The sequence below is a fragment of the Sus scrofa genome, chromosome 5, assembly GCF_000003025.6.
Source record: "Sus scrofa isolate TJ Tabasco breed Duroc chromosome 5, Sscrofa11.1, whole genome shotgun sequence".
NCBI classification, from domain to species: Eukaryota; Metazoa; Chordata; class Mammalia; order Artiodactyla; family Suidae; genus Sus; species Sus scrofa.
Window position 1 is genome coordinate 10,640,533 of NC_010447.5, and position 23,219 is coordinate 10,663,751.

General features: G+C 55.4%; 2 protein-coding genes and 1 long non-coding RNA gene across 5 annotated transcripts in view; all 3 read left to right on the forward strand.

The window, feature by feature from the left end:
- Positions 1-9,783, forward strand: part of IL2RB (interleukin 2 receptor subunit beta) — a 40,222-nt gene extending 30,439 nt beyond the window's left edge. For both annotated transcript variants that reach the window (XM_021091526.1, XM_013997538.2), the window contains exons 7-10: positions 371-536; positions 1,094-1,217; positions 2,709-2,793; positions 6,705-9,783. In XM_021091526.1, the coding sequence (XP_020947185.1) occupies positions 371-536; positions 1,094-1,217; positions 2,709-2,793; positions 6,705-7,460 (1,131 nt within the window). In that variant the 3' untranslated portion in view covers positions 7,461-9,783. The remainder of the gene's footprint in view (positions 1-370; positions 537-1,093; positions 1,218-2,708; positions 2,794-6,704) is intronic.
- Positions 13,113-15,375, forward strand: LOC110260649. Its single transcript, XR_002343906.1, has 2 exons — positions 13,113-13,873; positions 15,099-15,375. It is a non-coding gene; the product is annotated as an uncharacterized LOC110260649 (long non-coding RNA).
- The window catches only part of TMPRSS6 (transmembrane protease, serine 6), a 41,093-nt gene continuing 40,832 nt past the window's right edge, over positions 22,959-23,219 (forward strand). For both annotated transcript variants that reach the window (XM_005663807.3, XM_021091527.1), the window contains exon 1: positions 22,959-23,173. The gene's annotated coding sequence lies outside the window, so the exon portion shown is untranslated. The remainder of the gene's footprint in view (positions 23,174-23,219) is intronic.

The following is a 23,219-nucleotide window of genomic DNA, read 5'->3' on the forward strand; positions in this document are numbered from 1 at the left end:
TATGGAGGTTCCCAGGCTAGGGGTTGAATCGGAGCTGTAGCCGCCGGCCTACACCAGAGCCACAGCAACGTGGGATCCGAGCCGCGTCTGCAATCTACACCACAGCTCACGGCAACGCCAGATCGTTAACCCACTGAGCAAGGGCAGGGACCGAACCCGCAACCTCATGGTTCCTAGTCGGATTCGTTAACCACTGCGCCACGACGGGAACTCCTAGGGAGGGTCTTCTAAGCAGAGGAAAGAGCCATTGCAAAGGCACGTGTTGGGACACTAGGAAATAAAGCAAAAAAGGTGATGGGCCAGCCCTGCCACCGGAGGTGAGGTGGGCGGTGGGGACCCCTCTGGTCTGACAGCCCTGTGTCTGCCCTAGGAGTCCCCGCTGCTGACCCTCAGGCAGAACCAGCAATGGATCTCCCTGGAGACACTCGCCCCAGACACCCCGTATGAGCTTCAGGTGCGGGTCAGGCCCCAGCTAGGCCACCAGAAGGCTTGGAGCCCATGGAGCCAGCCCCTGGCCTTCAGGACAAGGCCTGCAGGTACTGGTGGGAAGCCGGGGTGGGGATGGAGCTGGGGCCCGAGGCAGTGGCTGGGGGCCAATGGGTGGGCGAGGCTGGGGGTGTGGCCCCTCCACCATCATCAGCTCTCTTGCTATGACCCGCAGAGTGGGGCAGATTTTGCCAATGGGAGCAGGGGCTTGGGGAGGGGGCGGGGCTTGCCATTGACCTTGTGAGTTAGTGGGGAAGCCAAGGAGGCTTTTCATTTTCTCCAGCCTGAAACCTCAACCTCTTGCTTTCTGCCAACGTTGCGGGGGGGGGGCAAGGTTTAGGGGGTTGCTTTCACCTCTTAACTTCAGTCTCCTCATCTGTGAAGTGGGTACCACAGCAGGGCTGCTGTGATGAAGGCACCCGAGGCCCCATGTCTGTCGGGCACACAGCAGCTCTGCTGGACTTAGCTGGGATCCGGTGAAGGCCCGGGGTCAGAGGGCGGTTTGTCCCTCGGCACGAGGTTGTGGGTGGGGGTTACTGGATTGACCCAGAGGGAGTGGGGGCACTTCTCTAACTCGGCCCCCTCTTCTCCTCCCGCCCGTGGGCAGCGCCTGGGAAGAAGATCCCGCCCATCCCGTGGTCCGGCCACATCATCTTGGGCCTCGTCTTTGCCGCCGTTAGTTTCGTCTTCCTGGTTTACTTTCTGGCCAAATGCCCGTACATCGGGCCGTGGTAAGAGCGCTCCTCTCCCCATCCTTCAGGCTCCTGATGCCCCTGCCCGGCCAGATGAGGTCCCCTCCCCCCCCCCCCCGCCGCCCTCCCAAGAGTGCCCTTTGCTTGGCACCTGGCCTGTCCCCCTGGGATAGAAGCCATGGAAGCAGCCCAAGGGGGGCAGGAGGGCCTTCTGGGGCCCTAGAGCCTTACCCTCAGGACTTGAGCATGTGTGTGAGCCTGTGCATGCATCCACCAGCCGCCTGCGTGTGGCCGGGGGTGGAGGCGGGTCCTTACCAGTCTGGGCCTTTGTTGGCTGAGTCCCACCTCAGGGCCAGCTATGATGCTGAGCGCTGGGGACACCAGGCCAACCACAGGCACATGGTCCCGTCTTCATAGGCTCACAGTCTCCCGAGGGGGGAGGCAGACGCTTATGAATCATGCCTGTTTAGAATGACACATGTGATTAGGCTGGCGAAGGAAGAAGATCCCAGACAGGGAGAGGAGGCTCCACTAAGGGGTTGGGGGGAAGCTTCCCCAGGAAGTGATGAGGCCATTGAAATCAGGGGAAGGAGTGACCAAGTCAGGTGGAAAAGTTGGGGGGGGCACCTCCCAGGCCGAGGAAACGGCTTGTGCACAGCCCCTGGGTGGGAACAAAGCGGGAGTATTCCAGGAAAGGGAGTCCAAGGAGGTGGGTGTGGTCGGAGGCCAGGAGGGAGCTCCAGACCCGAGCCTGTGGGCCTCTGGGCGGCAGACGGTTTTTCTGGGGCCTTGAGGCTGTGGCTGACAACTCGAGGCAGGTGCATATAGGTATAGGGACCCTCAGCTTGGCAAGCAGAGCATGGGCTAGAATTCAGCCTCCATTCATCACACCTACCCCCCAAAACACAGGTGCCCTTGGGCAGTGCACAACTAGAACCACCGTCCAAGGCAGCCCTGACCAGGAGGGCTGCAATCTGGCATCTCTCCTCCCTCCATCCTCCTGGCTCACTCTCCTGCAGCCGTCTTTGTTCTCTACCACTCTGCTTGTGCGGTCCCCACCCCCACATCCTTCTCTTGTCTAGCATCCTGCTCCTTCTCTCCACAAAGTAAATGGTAGTGTGGTACCATTGTCTAGCTCCCCGTTAGAGTGTTACCTCCTTAAAAGCAGAGATTTTCAGAGTTCTTGCTGCAGCTCAGCAGGTTACAAACCTGACTAGTATCCACGAGGATGTGGCTTCGATCCCTGGCCTCGCTTGCGTTAAGGATCCAGCGTGGCTGCAAGCAGCAGCGTAGTCGCAGATGCGGCTCAGATCCAGTGTTGCTGGATCCGTTTCCACACCTGGCCCCAGAACTTCCACGTGCCGCAGATGCGGCCCTAAAAATACATAAATAAAAAAATAAATAAAAAAAATAAATGAATGAGTGCAGAGCGGCTCGGGCCCCTGGCCCCTGGAGCTGCAGGGCTGAGGCGGGCCTCTGTGGCCTCCCTCCTGCTCACCCTTCTTCCCTCCCTTCCTCTCCCCTGTTCAGGCTGAAGAAGCTTCTGAAGTGTCACATCCCGGACCCCTCGGAGTTCTTTTCCCAGCTGAGCTCAGAGCATGGAGGAGATTTCCAGGTAGGAGTTTGGAGGCAGAGGACAGGGCTGGCAGCTCCACCGGCTGGCCAGCCGGTGGGCGGTGGTGCACACTTCGTGGGCAGGGAGTGCAAGAATAGCGGGGTTTGCACTCCACGGGAGGGGATGTGAAGTGAACTGCCTCCTGGGTGGGCCTGAGCCCCTTTCCTCAGCTCTGGCACCGGCGTTCTCAGACCGAAGGGCAGCTCCCACCTGAGCCGACCTGCCTGGGTTCTGACTCTGGCTCCACCACTTCCTGGCTGTGCAGCCTTGGGCAAGTTACACGACATCTCTGTGCCTCAGTTTCCTCACTTGGAAAATGGGTTGCGGGGGGGGAGGGGAAGAGTGTTACTGCGTGTCTGGTCCGGAGAACACTGCCTGGCACACAGCAAGTGTTCAGGAAGCCCTAGCGAGCTTCAACAGCAAGTGTTCAGGAAGCCCTAGTGAGTGCCCAGCTGTTGATGGAGCAGGATTTGCCAGGTCCAAGTTCCTCTCACCCTGCTTCCTGTGCAGACCAGCTCTGGGGAGGGGGGTGGGTGAGGGTTTTCTTTGTCCTTGAAAAAAGTCCCTGGCCAGGCTCCATAACTCATCACAGACGTTAGCAAGTCAGAAAACACAGATTTGGGAGTTCCCATTACGTCTCAGTGAGTTATGAACCCGACTAGGATCCATGAGGATGCGGGTTCGATCCCTGGCTTCGCTCAATGGGTTAAGGATCTGGCGTTGCCATGAGCTGTGGTGTAGGCTGGCAGCTACGGCTCTGATTTGACCCCTAGCCTGGGAACTTCCATATGCCACAGGTGCCGCCCTAAGAAGAAAAAAAAGGAAAACAGATTCATTTAAAAAGGGCACGCCTGTATGTCAGAACACTCTGAACGCCATTTAAAGTTCAGTGGTCTCCCCTCCCTCAGCCCACATGTGCTTCAGGAAGGAAGCTTCTAGGGGGGAGGGGGATGGGTGGGCGGCTTCTACCACCCCATCCCCACTCTAGGCTCCCTAGATTGGTGTTGGTGGCGGGGTGGTGAGTGGAGGGAGGTCACAGGGAGGCTGAGAGGCTGGAAAGTCATGCCAGACGAAAGCTGTCAGGAGCTGGCTTTGGAGTTCTCTATAGTGGCTGATCAGGGCCCCTTCTGGAATTCTTTGGAAAACTCCCAAGACTGGGGATATCTCACTGACAGTAGTCTCGATGTAAGGGAATGCATCTCCTTAAAATTCCTCCTCAGCCCTAAAGGTGGTGAGGTCTCCCTCAATAGAGGTATTCAAATCCACCTTGGCTGACTGTGGGTCAGCCACATGGCAGAAGGGATTCCTACACTGGAGCTGGTTGGAGGCTGGACTAGACGCCTTCCTCAGACCTATTCCAGCTTGAAGTCCTTCTGATTCTCTGGGCTTAACACATTTTGAGGTGGCGGGGTCCTCTGTGGGGAGCCGCAAACCACTCCATCTTCGCGTGAGATCACCTCCGGGGTCTAGATGCCTGGCCTGGGCCTGCTGTGTGGAGGGGTAGCCAGAGCAGGTCCTGGGAATACATGATGTGACTGGGGGGCGGGGGGAGGGCGGGGAGCTAGCCAAGAGGGACCCCACCCTCCCCTCTGCATCTGGGTGAGAGGCAGGCCCCCCTCTCTCTCTGCCCCAGAGCCCCCAGCTCCAAGACCACCAGGCCCACTGCCCTGTGCACGGGACCCAGAGGGCGTGTGTCAGCGTGTGAGTGTGTGTGAAGGGGGATGGGGTTCTCCCTGTGCCTCCCTGCCCGTCCCCCCGTCTCCATGTCCAGGGCCTTGTGGACAGAGGCCCAGGCCCAGGAAGTGGCTGACCACACACACACCTCTGAGGGCGGCCGGTGTGCCCCCCACCCCACACAGCAGCCCGCCCCTCCCGCTCCGGACCGCTACTCCTCGGCTCTGCTGCCCAGCCCCACCTCTGCTGCTTCTGGCGGAGCCCCCCGGACCCGGCTCTTTCCCTCCCTTCCTCGTCTGCTACCCTTCTTGCCATCCTTAGTTTGCCCCCGCTGTCCCTCTCGCTCGTTCTCTTCTCCTGTTACACCAACACCCCCAGGTTTGGGGGAGGGGGTAGATTTTGTTGAGGGGCTCTGTCCTGGGAACTCACTCTGGGGAGAGAGAACCAGAATGTTTCTCTCCTGGCCCATTAATTCAGTGCAATATATATATATTTTTTTGCTTTTTTAGGGCCACACATGTGGCATATGGAAGTTCCCAGGCTAGGGAGCTGCAGCTGCCAGCCTACGCCACAGCCACAGCAATGCCAGATGCAGGCCGTGTCTGCGACCTATAGCACAGCGCCGAGCAATGCCGGATCCTTAATCCCCTGGGTGAGGTCAGGGATCTAACCTGCATCCTCACGGATCCTAGTTGGGTTCTTAAGCCACTGAGCCGCAATGGGAACTCCCTCATCTGCAATACATTGACTGGGCCCCCTGGCCCTGTGCTGGGCACAAGAATGCAGGGGGACCCCATCAGGCCTGGCCCCTGTGCTCAGAGGACCACAGTTCAGCTGCTGAGGGCTCCCGGACTACTGGGGTTCTCAAATGCACCCAGGGCTATTGGGGTTCTCAAGGGTACCCAGGGCTATTGGGGTTCAAATGTGCACCCAGGGCTATTGGGATTCTCAAGTACATCCAGGGCTACAGGGGTTCCCAAGTTCACCCAGGACTGTTGGGGTTCTCAAGTGCACCCAGGACTACTGGGATTCTCAAGCACATCCAGGGCTACTGGGGTTCTCAAGTGCACCCAGGGCTGTTGGGGTTCTCAAGTGCCCCCAGGATTACTGGGGTTCTCAAGTGCACCCAGGGCTGTTGGGGTTCTCAAGTGCCCCCAGGATTACTGGGGTTCTCAAGTGCACCCAGGGCTGTTGGGGTTCTCAAGTGCCCCCAGGACTACTGGGGTTCTCAAGTGCATCCAGGACTATTGGGGTTCAAAGGCGCACCCAGCTACTGGGGTTCTCAAGCGCACCCACCAGCAGCCCATCACCCCACCCCGAGGGGCATAGCCTGTGTGTGCCGTCTCCTGCGCCCCTGCTGTGTAGTCTAATGTCACCTGTGCCATGTGTTTCCACCTTAATTTTCTTCTTTAACATCTTTGCTGACCCATAGTGAGGAAGTCAGGAAAGAGACAGTTAACCATGGTGAAACTGAGGCTCAGAGAGGTGCGGTGACCTGCCCAGGGTCACACAGCTAGTGAGTGTCAGGGCCAGGGCTGGAACCCAGGTCTCCTTGCTCCATGCCAGGGCTGTCTGGACTCCGGAGCCACTGAGAAGTGCTCGGATGGTGCCTTCCTGTCTCTGTGGCTGGAGAGGGTGGGAGGTGGGGGGCTGCAGGGCACTGGAGAGAGAGAGCAGTCTGGGGACCATTCGTTCCCTATCAGAGATAGCGCCGCGGCTGTGTGAGTGGGGAGGCTCCGGCCCAGCTCCTCCATCTGTTGGCTATGTGATCAGGGCCAGGGCACTTGCCCTCTCTGGGCATCTGTGACATGACCCTCTGTGCTCCCCAGGGCCCTCTCTGCTTCTGCTGTGGTTGGTTGGTTCACACGCCTGCACTCATCCCCCCAGACACTCAGGATTCTGCCCATTGCCGTGTCCCCGGGCCCTGGGGCAGCACCAGGCTTAGAGTAGCCACTTAATAAACACTCATGCATTGCAGTAATGCATGCCCTGGGTGCCCACAGAGAGCCAGGAAGGCCTGTGCCGGGCCTGGGAAGCGGCACACCCCCTGGTCTTAGGCAGAGGCTTCCCCCAACCCATAGGTTGTCACTGTGTGTGAGTGTTTCGGAGATGGGGGGCACAGTCAGGGAGGGCTTCCCGGAGGGGGTGACTCTGAGCTGATAGAGGAGGAATTAGGGGTTGGTGCTGAGTCGGAGGAGGTGGCCCGCTCACCATCCCACCGCTCTCTCTCCTGGCAGAAGTGGCTCTCCTCGCCCTTCCCTTCGTCCTCCTTCAGCCCCAGCGGCCCGGCACCTGAGATCTCCCCGCTGGAGGTGCTGGACAGGGACGCCAAGGCCACGCAGCTTCTCCTGCTGCAGCAGGACAAGGGCCCATCGCCCGCGCCAGAGACCAGCGGCCACTCTGTGACCAGCTGCTTCACCAACCAGGGCTACTTCTTTTTCCACCTTCCGGACGCTCTGGAGATTGAGGCCTGCCAGGTGTACTTTGCCTACGACCCCTGCGTGGAGGAGATGGATGAGGGGGGGCCCGGGGCGCCCGAGGGGGCTCTCCTCCTGCCCCTGCCGCCTCTGTCAGGGGAGGACGATGCCTACTGCACCTTCCCCCCCGGGGACGACCTGCTGCTCTTCTCCCCCAGTCTCCTCGGTGGCCCAGCCCCACCGCACGCTGCCCTTGGGGGCGCTGGGGCTGGTGAAGCGAGGCTGCCCCCCTCCCCACAGGACGGAGGCCCTGGAGACTGGGTCCCCCAGCCCCCGGGGCCTCCCACCCCAGGAGCCTCTGACCTGGTGGATTTGCAGTCCCCCCCGGAGCATGCACTGGGAGAAGAAGGAGAGGAGGGGGCGGCCCCCAGCCCAAGGGAGGGGGCCAGCTTCCCCTGGGCCAGCCCTCCCGGGCACGGCCACGTCAGGGCCCCCACCTCCTGCCTGACCCTGAACACCGATGCCTACCTGTCTCTCCAAGAGCTCCAGGATCAAGACCCGGCTCGCTCAGTGTAGACAGATGGCCAGGGCTGGGAGGCAGGTGGTGGTCCCCTGTTTCGACGGGCCCAAGGGAGGCCTCTCTGCGGGTGAGGCTTGTCCACGGCTGAGACCCTTGATGTCCAGCTGTGCCCTGGACACCTCTGCCCAGAGGGCCCCAAACATTCAGCTGTTCACTTCTAAAGCTCAGTTGCTGCTCCCTGGTCCTACTGCCCAAGCCAGGAACAGGGTGGGGGGGGTGCATGCTGACTCCCCCACTCCCTTGTCAATCATGGAGTCCCCTGGGTTTTGCCTCCGAAACATCCTTCCTCTCCAGCCCCGCGGCTACTCTTCAGGGAGGGTCCTTGTGGTTCCCGGGGGGGCTTCACTCTGGCCTCCTCACTGGGCTTCCTGCCCCAGTCACACCCTCTCCTCCCCATTCCCCACCAGACAACCAGAGTGTTCTTTCCAGAATACAAATAGGGCTATGCTGCTCCTGGTTTAAAACCCTACCATGGCCCCCACTGCCCCCAGCGCCACTTCTTGACCCACCTCTTGCCAACTCCAGCATCATGTTGGAAGATTCCATTCTAGAACCTTCCCAACGGTCCTACTGAGCCACTTGGAGCTCCCTCATTCCCCTATACCTTTGCACATGCTCACCACCTCCATTAATGGGCCTAAACCATGAGATTCAATGCTGAAGGGACAGGCTCTTGGGGTCACAGGGTGGCTGGACAAAGTGGCTGTGTCACTTCCCCTTTGGGATCTCTCCTGACCTCGGAATGCTTGGTGACCTTACTGCATCCTTAATGCTGTGGCCCAAGTATGGATGCAAATGCCCCAGCCAGGTGGACCCTGGCTGAATCTTTCACAGTGGTCTCAAGACCCAGATGGCTTGCTGCTGGAAAGTAATGCCCTCTTAGAGATGGGTCCCAATGCCATCTCAGAAAGCACCCCCCCCCATCTTGGGCCCCTCCTGCTCCACCCTCCCCTTGGAGGACTCTCTTCTGCAGCTCGGGGGCTGGCACATGGCCTCCAGATGACAACTCCATTCACCGCACTTGACGCAATGCATTGGCCCCACCATGTTCCCTGGTGGCTTAATGAACCATCTGGTACCATCCAGCTCCCAGGAAGATGCCTGTGCCTAGGCCTTTCTGAGATTAAGATTTGGAGGGGTAGAAGTTCTCATGGTGGCTCAGCGGGTTAAGAACCTGACTGGTGTCCATGAGGGCTTGGGTTCGATCCCTGGCCTCGCTCAGTGGATTAAGGATCCAGCATTGCCTTGAGCTGTGGTGTAGGTTGCAGATGCGACTCAGATCTGGCATTGTTGTGACTGTGGTGTAGGCTGGCAGCTGCAGCTCTGATTCGGCATCTAGCCTGGGAACTTCCATGTGCCGCACATGCGACCCAAAAAAGCAAAAAGATTTGGAGAGGCGGAGATCCATGCCCAGTAGGTTTCAGGATGCGGCTCCAGCAAGAGGCTCCTTGCCATGTGGCAGTCCTCTCCGCCCACACACAGCCCCTTCCTTCTCGGTGCTCCCCACCACTCCTCCACTTTTCTTCCCTCTGTCTCTGGCACTGATTACACCTATGATGCCTGTCCCAGGCATCTTGACTTAAAGTCTGCAGAAGGCAGAAAGGCTACTAGACCCATCTAACTCCGGGTGTAAAAGCACAGGGCCTGCATTTATAGGCACTGCTTACAGCTGATTGGGCACCTGACACAAGCCCTCCCTTAGGTTCATCAGCAGCCTATGAGGTGGCTTAGAATGGAAGCTCTTTTCAATCAGGGAGGCTGGGCCTGAGTTGGCCAATCAGATTTCTCTCAGTCTAGGGCAGGGGGGAGGACCCTGGGAGCAGATGCACTGCAGAGAAGGTGCCCAGAGGATGCTCCGGCTCTTGGTACAGAGACTCCTGCTCCCAGGGGGCTACTGCCGTTCACTCAGGATTCCTGTTTCTTTTAGGTCCAAAGTAACCTCCCCTTTCCTGAGGTTGGCTGAATCTTGGATCCTTACCATGAACTAGCTTAATTACCCCCCCCATCTCACTCCCCATCTCCTGCCATAGGAGGTGGTATGTCCTGGACATACGGGTTGAAGTCTCCTCAACCGCAAGGAGAGCGTCAGACCCAAGTTTGGTGCCTATAGCTTTGCTTTTTGTCCTGTGGCAACTAGGAAATCTCTCTGCAAGTCAATTTCCACTTTGAAGAATTTTTGGAAGGTTTACATTTCTCAGGCTCGGTCATTTCTCAGGCTGTATCATCTTTGTTATTGTTTACTTAATATTTTTCTTTGAAGCAATTCACCTTTTTTGTTTAAATACTTTTATTTAAATAAAAATCTTTACATTGGTTCTGTAACTAGACTTGGATCTTCACTATAAAGAAAATGTAATGAGGAGCTCCTGCTGTGGCTCATGGTTATGAACCCAACTAGCATCCGTGAGGATGCGGGTTTGGTACCTGGCCCCACTCAGTGGGTTAAGGATCCAGCATTGCCTTGAACTGTGGTGTTGGTTGAAGACATGGCTCGTGTCTGGTGTTGCTGGTGGCTGTGGCATAGGCTGGCCTGGGAATTTCTATATGCTGTAAGCGTGGCCCTAAAAAAAAATAATTTTTTTTAAGTGTAATGGTAGAAAGTTAATACAATCAAACAGAAATATTTCAACGCATGGCCTGCTGGAAGTCTGTTCTGTCTCTTAAATAGGAGATTAGCCACTGTTGGGAAGCTATTGAAGATATGTCAGCCCCAAACAGAGATGTGTTCCTTGAGAAAATGCAAAAGGACTGAAAAGAGACTTTTTCACTAAAAGAAGTCAGATTTATCTTATTTTGCATCCAGACACCATCTGACACAGTCTTACGGAGAAATGTTGCACCTGATGATATGTGTATCATCGAATAAATATATATAACCAGACATACATAATCAAACATATGTATACTCACATATAATTTTAAATTCATATATAATAAGATTTTATGTAAATTTAAAATAGATATAATTTATTTTTTCAATATCCTTAACTCTGAAAAGTTGGACCAGGTTCCAGAGAGCAATATCTGGCATTCATAAAGCTGCACTCATGGCAGACATTACTAATCAATTGCAGTAGTACCTGGCAGACATTGCTCATGGACCACAACCTTCCTTACTCTGGAGCTTGGATGCAGCCTTAGATTCTGTAGGCAGGTCCCAATTGATCATAGTTGGTACTTGGTGATATGTCTAGACCAGATAACCCCTCAGGTTCCTTCCACGACAGGAGCTGTTGTTCCTGACTCCGGGATTTTCTAGGCAGGGAAGCTGAGAGGGGCTCTGAGCAGGCATGCCCAGGGAACCCAGCTGTCTCTACCGTGTCTGATGGGAGACCCGAGCTGGCCGTGAGCAGAGTAAGGGGCCACCTTACACCAAGTGGAGATGCACTGATGGGCCAGAAGCCAGTGGGACAGGTCCAGTGTGGATTGGAGTATGGCCTTGGGAGACGGGGCACGGAGGGAGAAGCGGGCGGGGGATTGGGGGGATGAAGGAGAGATGGGCTTCCCTGGATCAGATTGCAGGAGAGAGGAGCTGCACCAGGTGGGCACCAGACAGGCTTGGAAGAACGGTCAGATGCTGAATGGAGAGCAGGAGGAAGCCGGGGCAGATTGGGTGGCGGGGGGGAGGTGGTGGAATAAAAGAGAGGAGAAATGGGGGGGGGGCCTTGGAGCCTCTCGGGTCTCCAGTGCCTCCAGATGTATTTGTTCCTTCACCTCCTCTGACCCTCAATATCTCTGTTCTCTCCCCATCTCCCAGCTCTCACTCCAAGCAACGTCCTACAGTTACCGAGCAAATTGTGGTGGAAACGGTTCATGACTAGGATGAGTAATTCAGCACTATTCTAATTATTGACATCCTGGACAACTGCCAAAATGATCAAGAAGCACATTTTAAAAGCGGTAAGAAAGTGTCACTGTCTCACTGAAAAAGACCTTACCAGGCAGGTGTTGTGTTGCCCATTTTGCAGATCAGGATACTGAGACTCGGGGAGGTTAAAAAATGCAGCCACGGAGTTCCCGTCATGGTGCAGTGGTTAATGGAATCTGACCAGGAACCATGAGGTTGTGGGTTCAATCCCTGGCCTCGCCCAGTGGGTTAAGGATCTGACGTTGCTGTGAGAGCTGTGGTGTAGGCCGGCAGCTGCAGCTCCCATTCAACCTCTAGCCTGGGAACTTCCATATGCCTCAGGTGCAGCCTTAAAAAGGAAAAAAAAAAACCAAAAAACAAAAAACAAAAAAAGAAACCAAAAAATACCAAGCAATCAGCATTCCTGCTGTGACACAGCAGGTTAAGGATCCAGCATTGTCTCTGCAGTGGCTTGGGTCACTGATGAAGCCCAGGTTTGATCCCCATTCTGGTGCAGTGGGTTAAGGATCCGGCTTTACTGCAGCTGTGACATAGGTCGAAGCTGCCACTCAGATTTAATCCCTGGCTTGGGAACTTCCGTAGGCTGTGGGTGAGGTGAAAGAGGGGAAAAAAAAAAAAAAAAAAAAAAAAGGCAAACTGTATTCTTTTGTGATTGTGACTGTGGCTGAAACCATCCCACCCTTGTAACCCGAAAACATCATCTCTCACTCACGTCCCCGGTGAACCTCCTTCTCGGTCCACCTGTCCCCCGACATTGTCTCCCCTAATCCTTCTACCTCTGAGCCTTGCCACGATGGTCTTGTTCAGGGGCACATCTGGCCACACCATGGCCCTGCCTACCCCCCCCCCCACGCCCCCCGTGACTCCCTGTTGTTTTCAGCACACTGGCTAGAATCCTTAATGTCATAGTCATTGGCTTGGGGACCTCAGGCAGGTCTCATCTGCTCTCATGCTTCTGTTGCCCCATCTGTGAATGGGGCACTCAGATTGGATAATTTCTAAGTGCTCTCCTAGCCCTGATCGTCTGTGGTTTTTCAGGTGCCACACGGAATGTGGCTTGTGGCTGGGACTGCATGTACTTCGCTTCAAGAGTGGGAGGCTGGGCTGGAGGGTGGGGATGAGAGCCGGGACCGCGACTGACTCATTTGCTTTGGCACAGGCTGGTCCCTGGCTTTGAAGCTGTCCCGCCACCCAAACAATCCACTCCTGAACTCCTACACATCCCTCAACACCTTCAAGCATCCCCACTTCTGGGAGGCCCTCTGATTCATTCCAAATAAGGAGGATACCTCCTCCTACTGTTCCCCTCCTGAGCTCCCTCTTTTCGAACCATCTATTGTGCTACGAACCAGACACTGTGCTAGATTCTAGGGGTGCAGGGGTGACAGTAGCAGCTATGGAAGAAAAGCAACCACAGCCCCATTAGCACAAGACTTTATTTGGGAATACTGGACATGAGAGGGCCCTGAAGGAGCTTCTAGGTCGGAGAAAGAAGGTGGAATGTTATACAGGGCTGTAGTGAGGGGCTCAGCCACAGTTCAGCTGTATGGGAAATTATTGTTCTAGGATGATTCCTGGAAGAGAGTGATTTTTTTTTCTTTCTTTCTTTCTTTTTTTTTTTTTTTTTTTTGTCTTTTCTAGGACCACTCCCACGGCATATGGAGGTTCCCAGGCTAGGGGTCTAATCAGAGCTGTAGCCACTGGCCTATGCCAGAGCCACAGCAACTCGGGATCCAAGCGTCTCTGCGACCTACCCCACAGCTCACGGCAACGCCGGATCCTTAACCCACTGAGCAAGGCCAGGGATGGAACCCACATCCTCATGGATGCTAGTCGGATTCGTTAACCACTGTGCCACTACGGGAATTCCGAGAGTGATTGTTCTTACAGATTAGCAGCCATGGTTTGGCCCTTTGGATTTTATTAGCAGGTAGTGGGGATGGGACAGCTGTGAGGACAACCTGTGAGGGCCCCACTGGGACCTTCTCCATCCTTCAGGGTCTCTTCAAGAAGAGGCTTTCTTGAGCACTTCGCGGGCATCGGCACATTAGTAACCCACCTGATCCTTACAACGATGCCACCGGGAAGGAACTATTCTTACCCATTTTACAGATGAGAAGACTAAGGCACAGAGTAGTTAATGACTGGCCCGAGGCCACACAGCGGGCACCCAGTGGAGCAAGGCAATCTCTCGAGCTCACATGGGCAAAGCTCTTCACTGCTTTAAAATGTGTGCATGTCAGGGATCCCATACAATCTCTAAGCCACTCGGCACGGCGGGGAAGACCAAGATTCTGGGTCCTGCATCGCAGGTGTGATCAGCGCCCTGTCCCGAGCCACACAGTGGGTGTGCTTGGGGGGAATGCAGACGCCCGGGCGCTCCTCCATCCTGCTGTCTCATGGCCAGGGTTGTTGGGGTGGGGGTGGGGGGATCGGGTTGTTGATTAAACTTGAGCTCAGCACCAGCAGCCTGGACCTGGGCCCTGTGACAGCCCCGGGACATCCCCTTGGCTGGCTCTGAGACATTTTCCACCACCGCAGGTATGACACACTCCACGTCCCATCACGGCACGCCCCGGGAGGGAGGGTGGGAGGCTGGCCGCCAGGCCTGTGAGAAAGCAAGGCCGGAAGTGCTGAGTGGGGGAGAGGAGCACGTGGAGGGGGAGGAAAAGGTACCCAGGCTACAATTCCAGGAAGTCAGGGTGCAGAGGGGAGGGAGGAGCCGGCGGGTGGAGGAGACGCGCCATTCTGCGTGTCTGGCCCCACACCAAGCCCTGGCCACTGACAAGAGGCTGGCCGCTGTCCTGTCTGCCAAGAGTCCCCAGCCCTCTGGGGGAGGAAGTGACCCCAGAGGGCACAGACCAGTCCTCAGCCCTCTTGCGGTGGAAGGCAGTCAATCAGAGTTTTTACTGCAAATGCCTGGCCAGGGGGAGGCTCGGAAGGAGGGTCCTAGCCTGGGGGAGGGAAGGTGGAACATTCTATGGGGCTTTAGCAAGAGGGGCAGCTGCATTCGGCTGGTTTCAGAAGCACACAGAGGACACAGTCCAGACCCCCCCGTGATTGCCGAAACTGAGGATAGTAGCGAACCCCCACATATGCTATGTTTGTTCCTGCACTACCTGCCTGTGCCAACGTTTAATTCATAAAGGAGGCATAGTCAGGGAACATCTGAGTCTCCAGCATCACTCGCCTTGAGCCTTGGGGCCATCATTACATAGCATTAGGGTGACTTGAACACAGCTCTGAGACATGGCCACAGGCCGTCCGACACCCCAGGTGGCTCTTAAGTGGCTATGATGAGCAGAGGCCCTGGACCAAGGGAAAATGTGCAGCCCGGGTGGGGCAGAGCGGGATGATGCAGAGTTTGAGACTTAGGAATTGTTTCTGGAATGTTTCATTTCATATTTCAGACTGAGGTTGGCCGCAGGTAACTGAAATGGGAGATAAGAGGGAATTACTGTAGTTGATGGAGCGTGGCTCTTGGAAGAGGGAGGAACTGCTCTGAGGGATTCATATCTTCATGCCACATGCATTGACTGAGGGCTTATTCTGTGCCGGGCTCCATGCTCGGAGCCGGGGATGCAGCAGCGGGTGGAAGACAGTCCAGCCTGCCCTGGGGCACCTGCGGGCCCTTGGGGACAACTGATGGGGTGGTTCCAAAGCACTCACTCTAGACCTGGGCGGCTTGGATGAAAGCCATCGACTAGCTGTGACCTTGGGCAAATTCTTATTCTTCTCTATGCCTCTCTTTTCTCATCTGTAAAAGGGCGGAGGATACTGGGACTGTTGTGAGGATGAAAGAAGTGAGTGTGTATAAAGTCCTTGGAAGAGACAAGCTGGGAGTTCCCGTCATGGCTCAGCGGTTAATGAACCCTACTGGGATCCATGAAGATGTGGGTTCGATCCCTGGCCTTGCTCAGTGGGTTAAGGATCTGGTGTTGCCATGAGCTGTGCTATAGGTTGCAGATGTGGCTCCGATCCTGCGTTGCTGCGGCTGTGGCGTAGGCCAGTGGCTACAGAATTAAAGTACTTGGAAGAGACAAGCTGGGAGTTCCTGTTGTGGCTCAGTGGTAACGAACCCTACTAGTATCCATGAGGATGCAGGTTTGATCCCTGGCCTTGCTCAGTGAGTTAAGTATCTGGCGTTGCGGCAAGCTGTGGTGTAGATCACAGATGCGGCTCAGATCCTGTGTTGCTGTGGCTGTGGCTGGCAGCTGTGGCTGGCAGCTGCAGCTTGGATTCCACCTCTAGCCTGAGAACTTCCATGCCTCGGGTGTGGTCTTCAAAAGCAAAAAAAAAAAAAAAAAAAGAGAGAGAGAGAGAGTCAAGCTGGCTTCAGGGGATGTGGGACAGGCAGGGACAGGGAGGTGACCAGGGGAAACCCAAAGGCCACAGGTGTGAAGGCAGCTGGGCAGCCTCTCAGATGCTCTCCGCTGTCTTGGTGATGCTGATTGGGGTGGGGCTGACTTTGATGCCACTGCGGGCTGGGGTTCTCTGCCCCTCTCCCCTCTCCTTGCCCTTTCTCACCTCCTCCTCTGCAGGGTCTGTTTCCCTCAAGCACCTGGGCAGGTCTCAGAAGATAATGATTTAAGGTGGGACCCTCCTTATGGGAACCCAGATACCTGAAGGGAGGGATTTCTGATGAAGGGATTCCAGGAAGTGAGACAAGCACGGAAGGGAAGCTGCTAGGTCTCCCGCCTGCCTCCCCAGTCCAGCCATGTCAGCTGCTACCAGCCTACTCCAGGGCCAGGGGCCCTCAGTCTGTCCCCACTTGTCCCCCGTTCTGAGTTACTTGTCCCCTTTGAGCCTCAATCCCTTCATCTGTAAATGGGGGTGAACGATGCGGAAGTGGCGGGATCTATCTTGCCTTGAACCTCCCTTCTGGCTCACCCTGTCTATCCTGCGGCCTCTGGAAGGATGGGGGGGGTCCCTGCTCCCTCTGGTAAAATGACCAAGAAATTTTGCCATCGCACTTAGCCTCCAAGACCCCCATCTCAGTTTTAAATTCCCGGGGGAGTTATTGATGAGACAAGACGTGTGACATGCTTGGTAGCCCACTCTGCAGCAGCAGCCCATTCCCCATTCATTCTGATACATTTATTGAGTTCCTGTGGTGTGCACGGCACTGTTCAAAGTGGACACACGGATGGGAGGGAGCTGACATTGCTTGGGACCGGGCTTGGTGGGGGGTCAACCCCAGGCTTTGGGTGGGTGTCCCTGGCTAAGAGTCTAATAATGATTCTTATAAAAATAGATGCAGGAGAGCACCGGCTTCAGGGGTCACAGCGGCCAGCCAGGAACTGAGTAAGTCAGCAAGTGAAGTCTGTTGCTGGTTATTTATGCAAATAGGAAACTAACAATGAAACCTTTACTGCTGGGATTCCAAACTCAGAGGCAGGTGCTCATGGGGGAAGGGGGAGGAGGCAGATCACAGCCGCAGGGTTGAAAATGATGACAGCAACGTGTAGTGAGCCCTTAGGAAGTGCAGGCACTGTTCTAAGTTCTTCACAGAGGTTCTCTCTCTTAGTTTTCACATCACTTAGGATTATCGTCTCATTTTCTGTACACAGAAACAGGCAGAGCAAGATCAAATGACTTGTAACTCAAGTCATGTGGTTCATAAGTGTCAGAGTCAGGATTCGAACCCTGGCTTCTGACCTCAGTGCCTGTGTTTTTCACCCATACAGTGGGAGACAATTGGGAGTGGTGGGGTCTGTGTCGTACTGAAATTGCTCAGGACAGCCACCACGAACGTGCCATGTTTGGAGGCAGATCAGATCTTCTAAACATTTAAAAGAAGCTGGAAATTCAACTTGTTGTGTTAGTGTCCTTAATTTTTTTTTTTTCTTTTTTGGCCACCCCACGGCGTATGGAGTTTCTGGGATCAGATCCTAGCCTACGTGCAACTGCAGCAACACGGGATCCCTAGTCTGGCTGGGGATTGAACCTATGTCCCAGGGCTCCAGAAATGTCACCGATCCCATTGTGTCACAGTGGGAACTCCTTAAGTGTCCTGATTTCTAAATATGGGCAACTAATTTTTTAAAAAATTTAAAACACGAACAGACGGAGCAAAATGTGTCTGCTTAGGGGAGACGACAGGAAAATCATCCTCTGAGATTTATTGCAAGGGTTGCTTCTTGTTTTCAGCCAGGCTGGGTGCTCCACGCTCCTGCACCTGGGCTCTCTGAGCTCAGCTTTGAATCTTTGCCGGCCCTGATCTTGAATCCCAGCCATCCCTGCATCCCAGCACCTGCCGCAGGATGTTCATTGAATGAGTGTGTAGATTGTGACTGGGTGAGAGGAGGGAGGAAAGAAGAACGCAAGAGAGGGAAGGAGGGAGGGCAGGGCAATTACATAAACGTTCCGAGACCATGGACTTGCTTATAAACCCCAACCAGAGTTCCCACTGTGGCTCAGTGGGTTAAGAACCTGAGGATTCTGGTTTGGTCCCCGACCTCGCTCAGTGGGTTAAACATCCAGCATTGCCACAAGCTGCGGCCTAGGTCACAGATGTGGCTTGGATCTGGCGTTGCTGTGGCTGTGGTCAGGCCAGCAGCTGTAGCTCTGATTCGACCCCCAGCCTGGGAACTTCCATATCTTGAGGGTGCAGCTATTAAAAAAAGAAAAAGAAAAAGAAAAAGAAACCAAATGGGCCACCAAAGGGACAGAGGCCACAGGCGTTAGGCCCACACATAGCCCCGCCAGCATGAATAGGTGCCCTGATGACATGAAGCATCAGAAGAGGTGGTAGGAGCTGCTGCTGGGGCTTCCTCTGAAGGGTGGCAGCAAAGAGGCTCCTGGCCTCGGACCAGGCCTCCTTGGAGAGCAAGAGCCACCCCTTCAAACCGAACTGCCTATAGGGGAGGAGCTCTGGCTGCAACATTTTGAGGCAAACATACTACTTTTCTTATTTTTTAATTTTTTTTTTTTTTGGCTTTTTAGGGGCGCCCCTGGGAAGTTCCCAGGCTAGGGCTCGAATAGGAGCTGTAGCCGCTGGCCTCCGCCACAGCCACAGCCACGCCAGATCCTTAACCCACTGAGCGGGGCCAGGGATCGAACCCACGTCCTCAGGGAGATGATGTTGGGTTCATTACCACTGAGCCACAATGGGAACTCCCCAAAATACTATATATATATGTTGAAAATTAGAGTTCTGGGTGCCTTGGAAATTTTTATCAACTCTCTGTCTAAGGACTTGCATGTTTAGTAATGATATTGCCCTTTCGCTTTATTTTTAAACACACATTTGCGGGCAGAGCGCTAAGAGGAGCACAGGACTAGGAACCAGGTAACCTGGATTCCAGTCGCAGCCCCACCGCAGCCCCGCCACGTGACCTTAGATAGTTCCCGCCAACCCCCTGCCCCGAGCCCCTCCTGCCGGGACGTCGCAGTGGAGAAGGTCAGACCAAATGACGCACAAAGAGTTTCCATTCTGTGTCCCCAGCGGCCTGGCTTGAGGCAGCGCCTCTCAAACCTCAAACCCTTGATCAGAAGCCACTCCTCTGAGAACCAGGCTGGGAAAGCAGGGAGGGGCGGGCTGGGTGCTTGTGAATTCTCCCCCAGCGGACAGAGGCCAGGGCCCAGGGCTGCAGCAGGAAGGGTGGGGTGGCAAGGAGGGAGGGGACACACAGACAGGAGGGCATCAGGGGGCTCTGAAGTCAGGGGGTCCTGGGTCTGAGTCCCAGCGCTTCCTGGCTGTGTGAGCAAATGACCTCTGCAGTCTGAGCCCCCTTTCTCGCCTCTAAAATGAAATAACGTGGCCATTTTTCTTTTTTGCTTTTTTCTCTTTTTTGTCTTTTGTCTTTTAAGGGCTGCACCCGCAGCATATGGAGCTTCCCAGGCCAGGGGTTGAATCGGAGCTGTAGCCACCGGCCTACACCACAGCCACATTAACTTGGGATCTGAGCCGCGTCTGCAACCTACACCAGAGTTCATGGCAACGCCGGATCCTTAACCCACTGAGTGAGGCCAGGGATCAAAGCCGCATCCTCAGGGATACTTGTTGGGTTCGTGAACCACTGAGCCACGACGGGAACGCCCTATTTTTCTTACTACGGGACAAGGCCTGTCCCGTATCTGGTTGGCAGTATCATAAAGTCACAGAGGCTTAGGGTCCCCGTCAGGGATCTAGTGGCCCTTAGGACTGTGAATTTCTCTACGGGGAGGGAAATCAGGCCACTAAGGCAGTGACTCCTGCAAGGCCCTCACAGTTAAATCGTTGGCAGCCCGTCCTGACGGATGCTTCTTTCTCGAAGCACTAAGGAGCATCCTGAGTCCACTGAGGGCTCTGACCTTTATCTGTCCCACTGTCCATCTCCCTCGAGCCGGGCTGTGACCTTCAAGGGCAGACATTGAACCTTGCTTGTCTCTGTGGCTTTGGTGAACAGCCAGGCACCATGTAAGTACTTGACACCGTTTAAAAAACAAGCATGTGGAATTCCCGTTGTGGCTCAGCAGTAATGAACCCAACTAATATCCATGAGGACGCGGGTTCGATCCCTTGCTCAGCTTACTGTGAGCTGTGGTGGAGGCCAGCAGCTGCAGCTCCTATTCGACCCCTAGCTGGGAACCTCCATACACCGCCTGTGTGGCCCTAAAAAAGGAAAAAAAAAAAAAAAGAATGAGCAAGGGACTGGCAGCAGGTGCATGGTGCCTTGGACAGTGGGGATGGAGGTGGCTTCTGGTGGCTTCTGGGGTCCCTGCCTGGGCAGCCTCTGAAGGCTAGGTCAAGGCGACATGAAAGATGTGTTTAGCTCATGGCGTTTCTTTTCCTCCCAGCCACACGGAAGCTCCAGAGGCTGCAGGGGTGGGGAAGGGGAAGGTTGCCCCTGTGTTTGGGTGGGAGGAGGGTGAGGAGGGTAGGAGCACAGGTGTAGACAGAGGACAGGCTTTGGAAGTGACTTGAAGACGCAGGGTGACATGGCCTTTGGGACAGCAGTCCATGACTTTGCCAATAACCAGCCCATTCCCACCTCTCACCCCGCCTGTGATGCTTGAACATGGAGGTCCCCACCCTGGTTCCTCTGGAGGTGACCTTATTTGGCTATAAGGATCTTTGCATCTGTGGATAGAGGAGGTCACTAGGGTGTGTCCTTATCCAATACGACCCGTGACCTTAGAGGAAAAGAAGAGGCACGAAGGCAGACACACAGGAGAAGGCCATGAGACAAGGGAGGCAGAGGTGACATTCCACTGGCCTCAGCCAGTGGAAATACAACCCTGCTCTCTGCCTTCGCCTGCGTATGGCATTCTCCAGGTGTGGGTCTGTTTCCAAATTCCCCCTCTTGTTTTCTTTTTTTTTCTTTTTAAGGCCACACCCGCAGCACACAGAAGTGCCCAGGCTAGGGGGTCGAATTCAAGCTGCCGCTGCAGGCCAAACCACAGCCACAGCAACACTAGATCCGAGCCGCATCTGTGACCTACACGGCAGCTTGTAAACAACAGATCCTTAACCCACTGAGCGAGGCCAGGGATAGAACCTGCCTCCTCATGGAGACTATGCAGGGTTGCCAAACCCTCTGCGCCATAATGGGAATTTCAAATTCCCCTTTTTATAAGGACATCCGTCATATGGGATGAGAGGCCCACCCTGATCCTCTGGGACCTCATCTTAACTAATTACCTCTGTGACAACCTTATTTGTAAAGCAGGTCACTTCCAGAGGGACGGGCGGTTAGAATTTCCACAGGAGAACTGGGGGATGGCTTCTTGTCCCTGGAAACCAAGGGGACCCAGTGTTAGTGTGACATGCAGAATCCCAGGGAGGAGCAAGGCCTCTGTCCCCTGTTTGTGTCCTTCTGTCTCCGTGCATGCGGCCCCCACCCTGGCTCTCTGAGCACTGGGGAGCTGGCACCCTCGCCCCCGTTTTCAAACACCCCCTTAGACTTTTGCCGCCCCTCCATGCCAGTCCCTCCCCCATGGCTGTGACGAATCAATGGCTGGGTGGCTGACAAGGACAGAGGACATGATTACACAAGATCTTCTGCTTTTCTTTTTTCTTTTTTTCCATTACAGCTGATTTACAGCGTTCTGTCAATTTTCGGCTGCACAGCGAGGTGACCCAGTGACACATACATGTATACATTCTTGTTTCTCACATTATCCTGCTCCATCGCAAGTGACCAGACATAGCTCCCAGTGCTTTCAAAGACTGTCCAGCTACCAGCCTGCCTGGTCTGGGGGCCCGGGCCGCTTAGGAGGGGTGTAGAGGCAGGGGTTGGGGTGTCTGCTGGCCCCTGCATGGCATCCCTGCTTGCATCCTGAGCAGCCCTCCTTGAGCAGGCGAGCAGGGCCAAGGGCTGGGAGGAGGGTGGTGGGAAACCTCCCTGGGCCGGGGGACATGGAGAGGGGGGCAAAGATGGGGTCCTGGGTTCCAGGTCAAGGTTGGGCCCGTGGCAGGGCTGAGGAACAGGAGAAATGAAGGCAGCTGTGCCCCATTCAGAATCCCTGTGTGCCCCCTGCCCAAGCCCGAGCCCAGCCCTCCCCCTACTGGCAGTAACCTTTCGTCTGGACATACCCAGGAACCCCAGGCTTTGGAGCCCGGTCACATCAAGCCCACTATCCTGCCGCAGCCTCGATCGCTACAACACTTGCAATTCCATGTTTTGTAGTCACATTAAAAAGTGAGGGGTTCTCGCTGTGGCGCAATGGGATGGATGGACGCGCTGGGACACGGGTTCGATCCCTGGCTGCGCACAGCGGGTTAAGGATCCAGCGTTGCCCCAGCTGCAGCTTAGGTTGCAAGTCTGGCTCAGATCTGAACCCCGGCCTAGGAACTCTGTGTTCCACAGGGAGGCCAAAAAAAAAAAACAAAAAAATAAAAAAGTAAAAATAAGCAGGTGAAATAAATTTTAGTAATATATTTTATTAACCCACTCAAACCAATGTGTTCATTCAACATGTAATCGACATAAAAGATTCTTACTGGGCCACCAAAACGGACACCACAGCTCTCCAGACCCCAGTAGCAATGCAGATAATCCCAGCTCTGGGTGTTCCTTTCATGGCTCAGCGGCTAACGAACCCGACCAGGATCCATGAGGATGTGGGCACAATCCGTGGCTTCAATCCGTGGGTTAAGGATCTGGCATTGCCATGAGCTGCGGTGTAGGTGGCCGACACGTCTCGGATTCCACGTTGCTGTGGCTGTGGCGGAGCTGGCAGCTGCAGCTCCAATTCGACCCCTCGCCTGGGAACCTCCATATGCCGTGGGTGTGGCCCTAAAAAGCAAATCATCATAATCAGGATAATAATTTCCAGCTAAACAGCATCCACTCTCGCGGCCCCCTCCCCGCTTTCTCCCTTTCTGTCCCCAGAGCGTGTGGGCTCAGCCTCCTCTTCTCTTTTGGGACCCCTGGCTTCTCTGATCGCACCTGTCCAGGTAAAGAGACCCATGTGAGCCCCTGCCCGCATGGCACAGGCCCCTGCACAACTCCAAGTCCCCAGCCACCCCCACCTCATGCTCTAGGGGACCAGGGGCTGTAACCAGGCAGGAATGTGACTAGGCAACGGGTCTCAGGGGAGAGCTCAGATCTCCCGCACCTGCCTGCCAGCCTCAGGGGTGCCCACGGGGCGGGGCGGGGCGGGACAGGCACTGCCTGTCTCTGGTCACTGGCCTGTTTACCTGTGCTCAGTCACAGGGCTGTCCCCAACCCAGCAGGAGGCCCATGGAGCCTGGGGCCACAGGCCACAGGGGACAAGGGCCAGACACCTCGGCCATGGCTGTGAGCCATTGATCGGGCCCAGGCTGGCTGGGTGGGGGTGGGGAGACTTTGGCCTGGACAAACAGAAGCTCTGAGGCCTGCGTGCAGGCCCGGCACCCACCTGCCACTCCTAAAGGTAAGTGGGGACCTCCAGGACAGGGGACCAGGATCTGTGAATGACC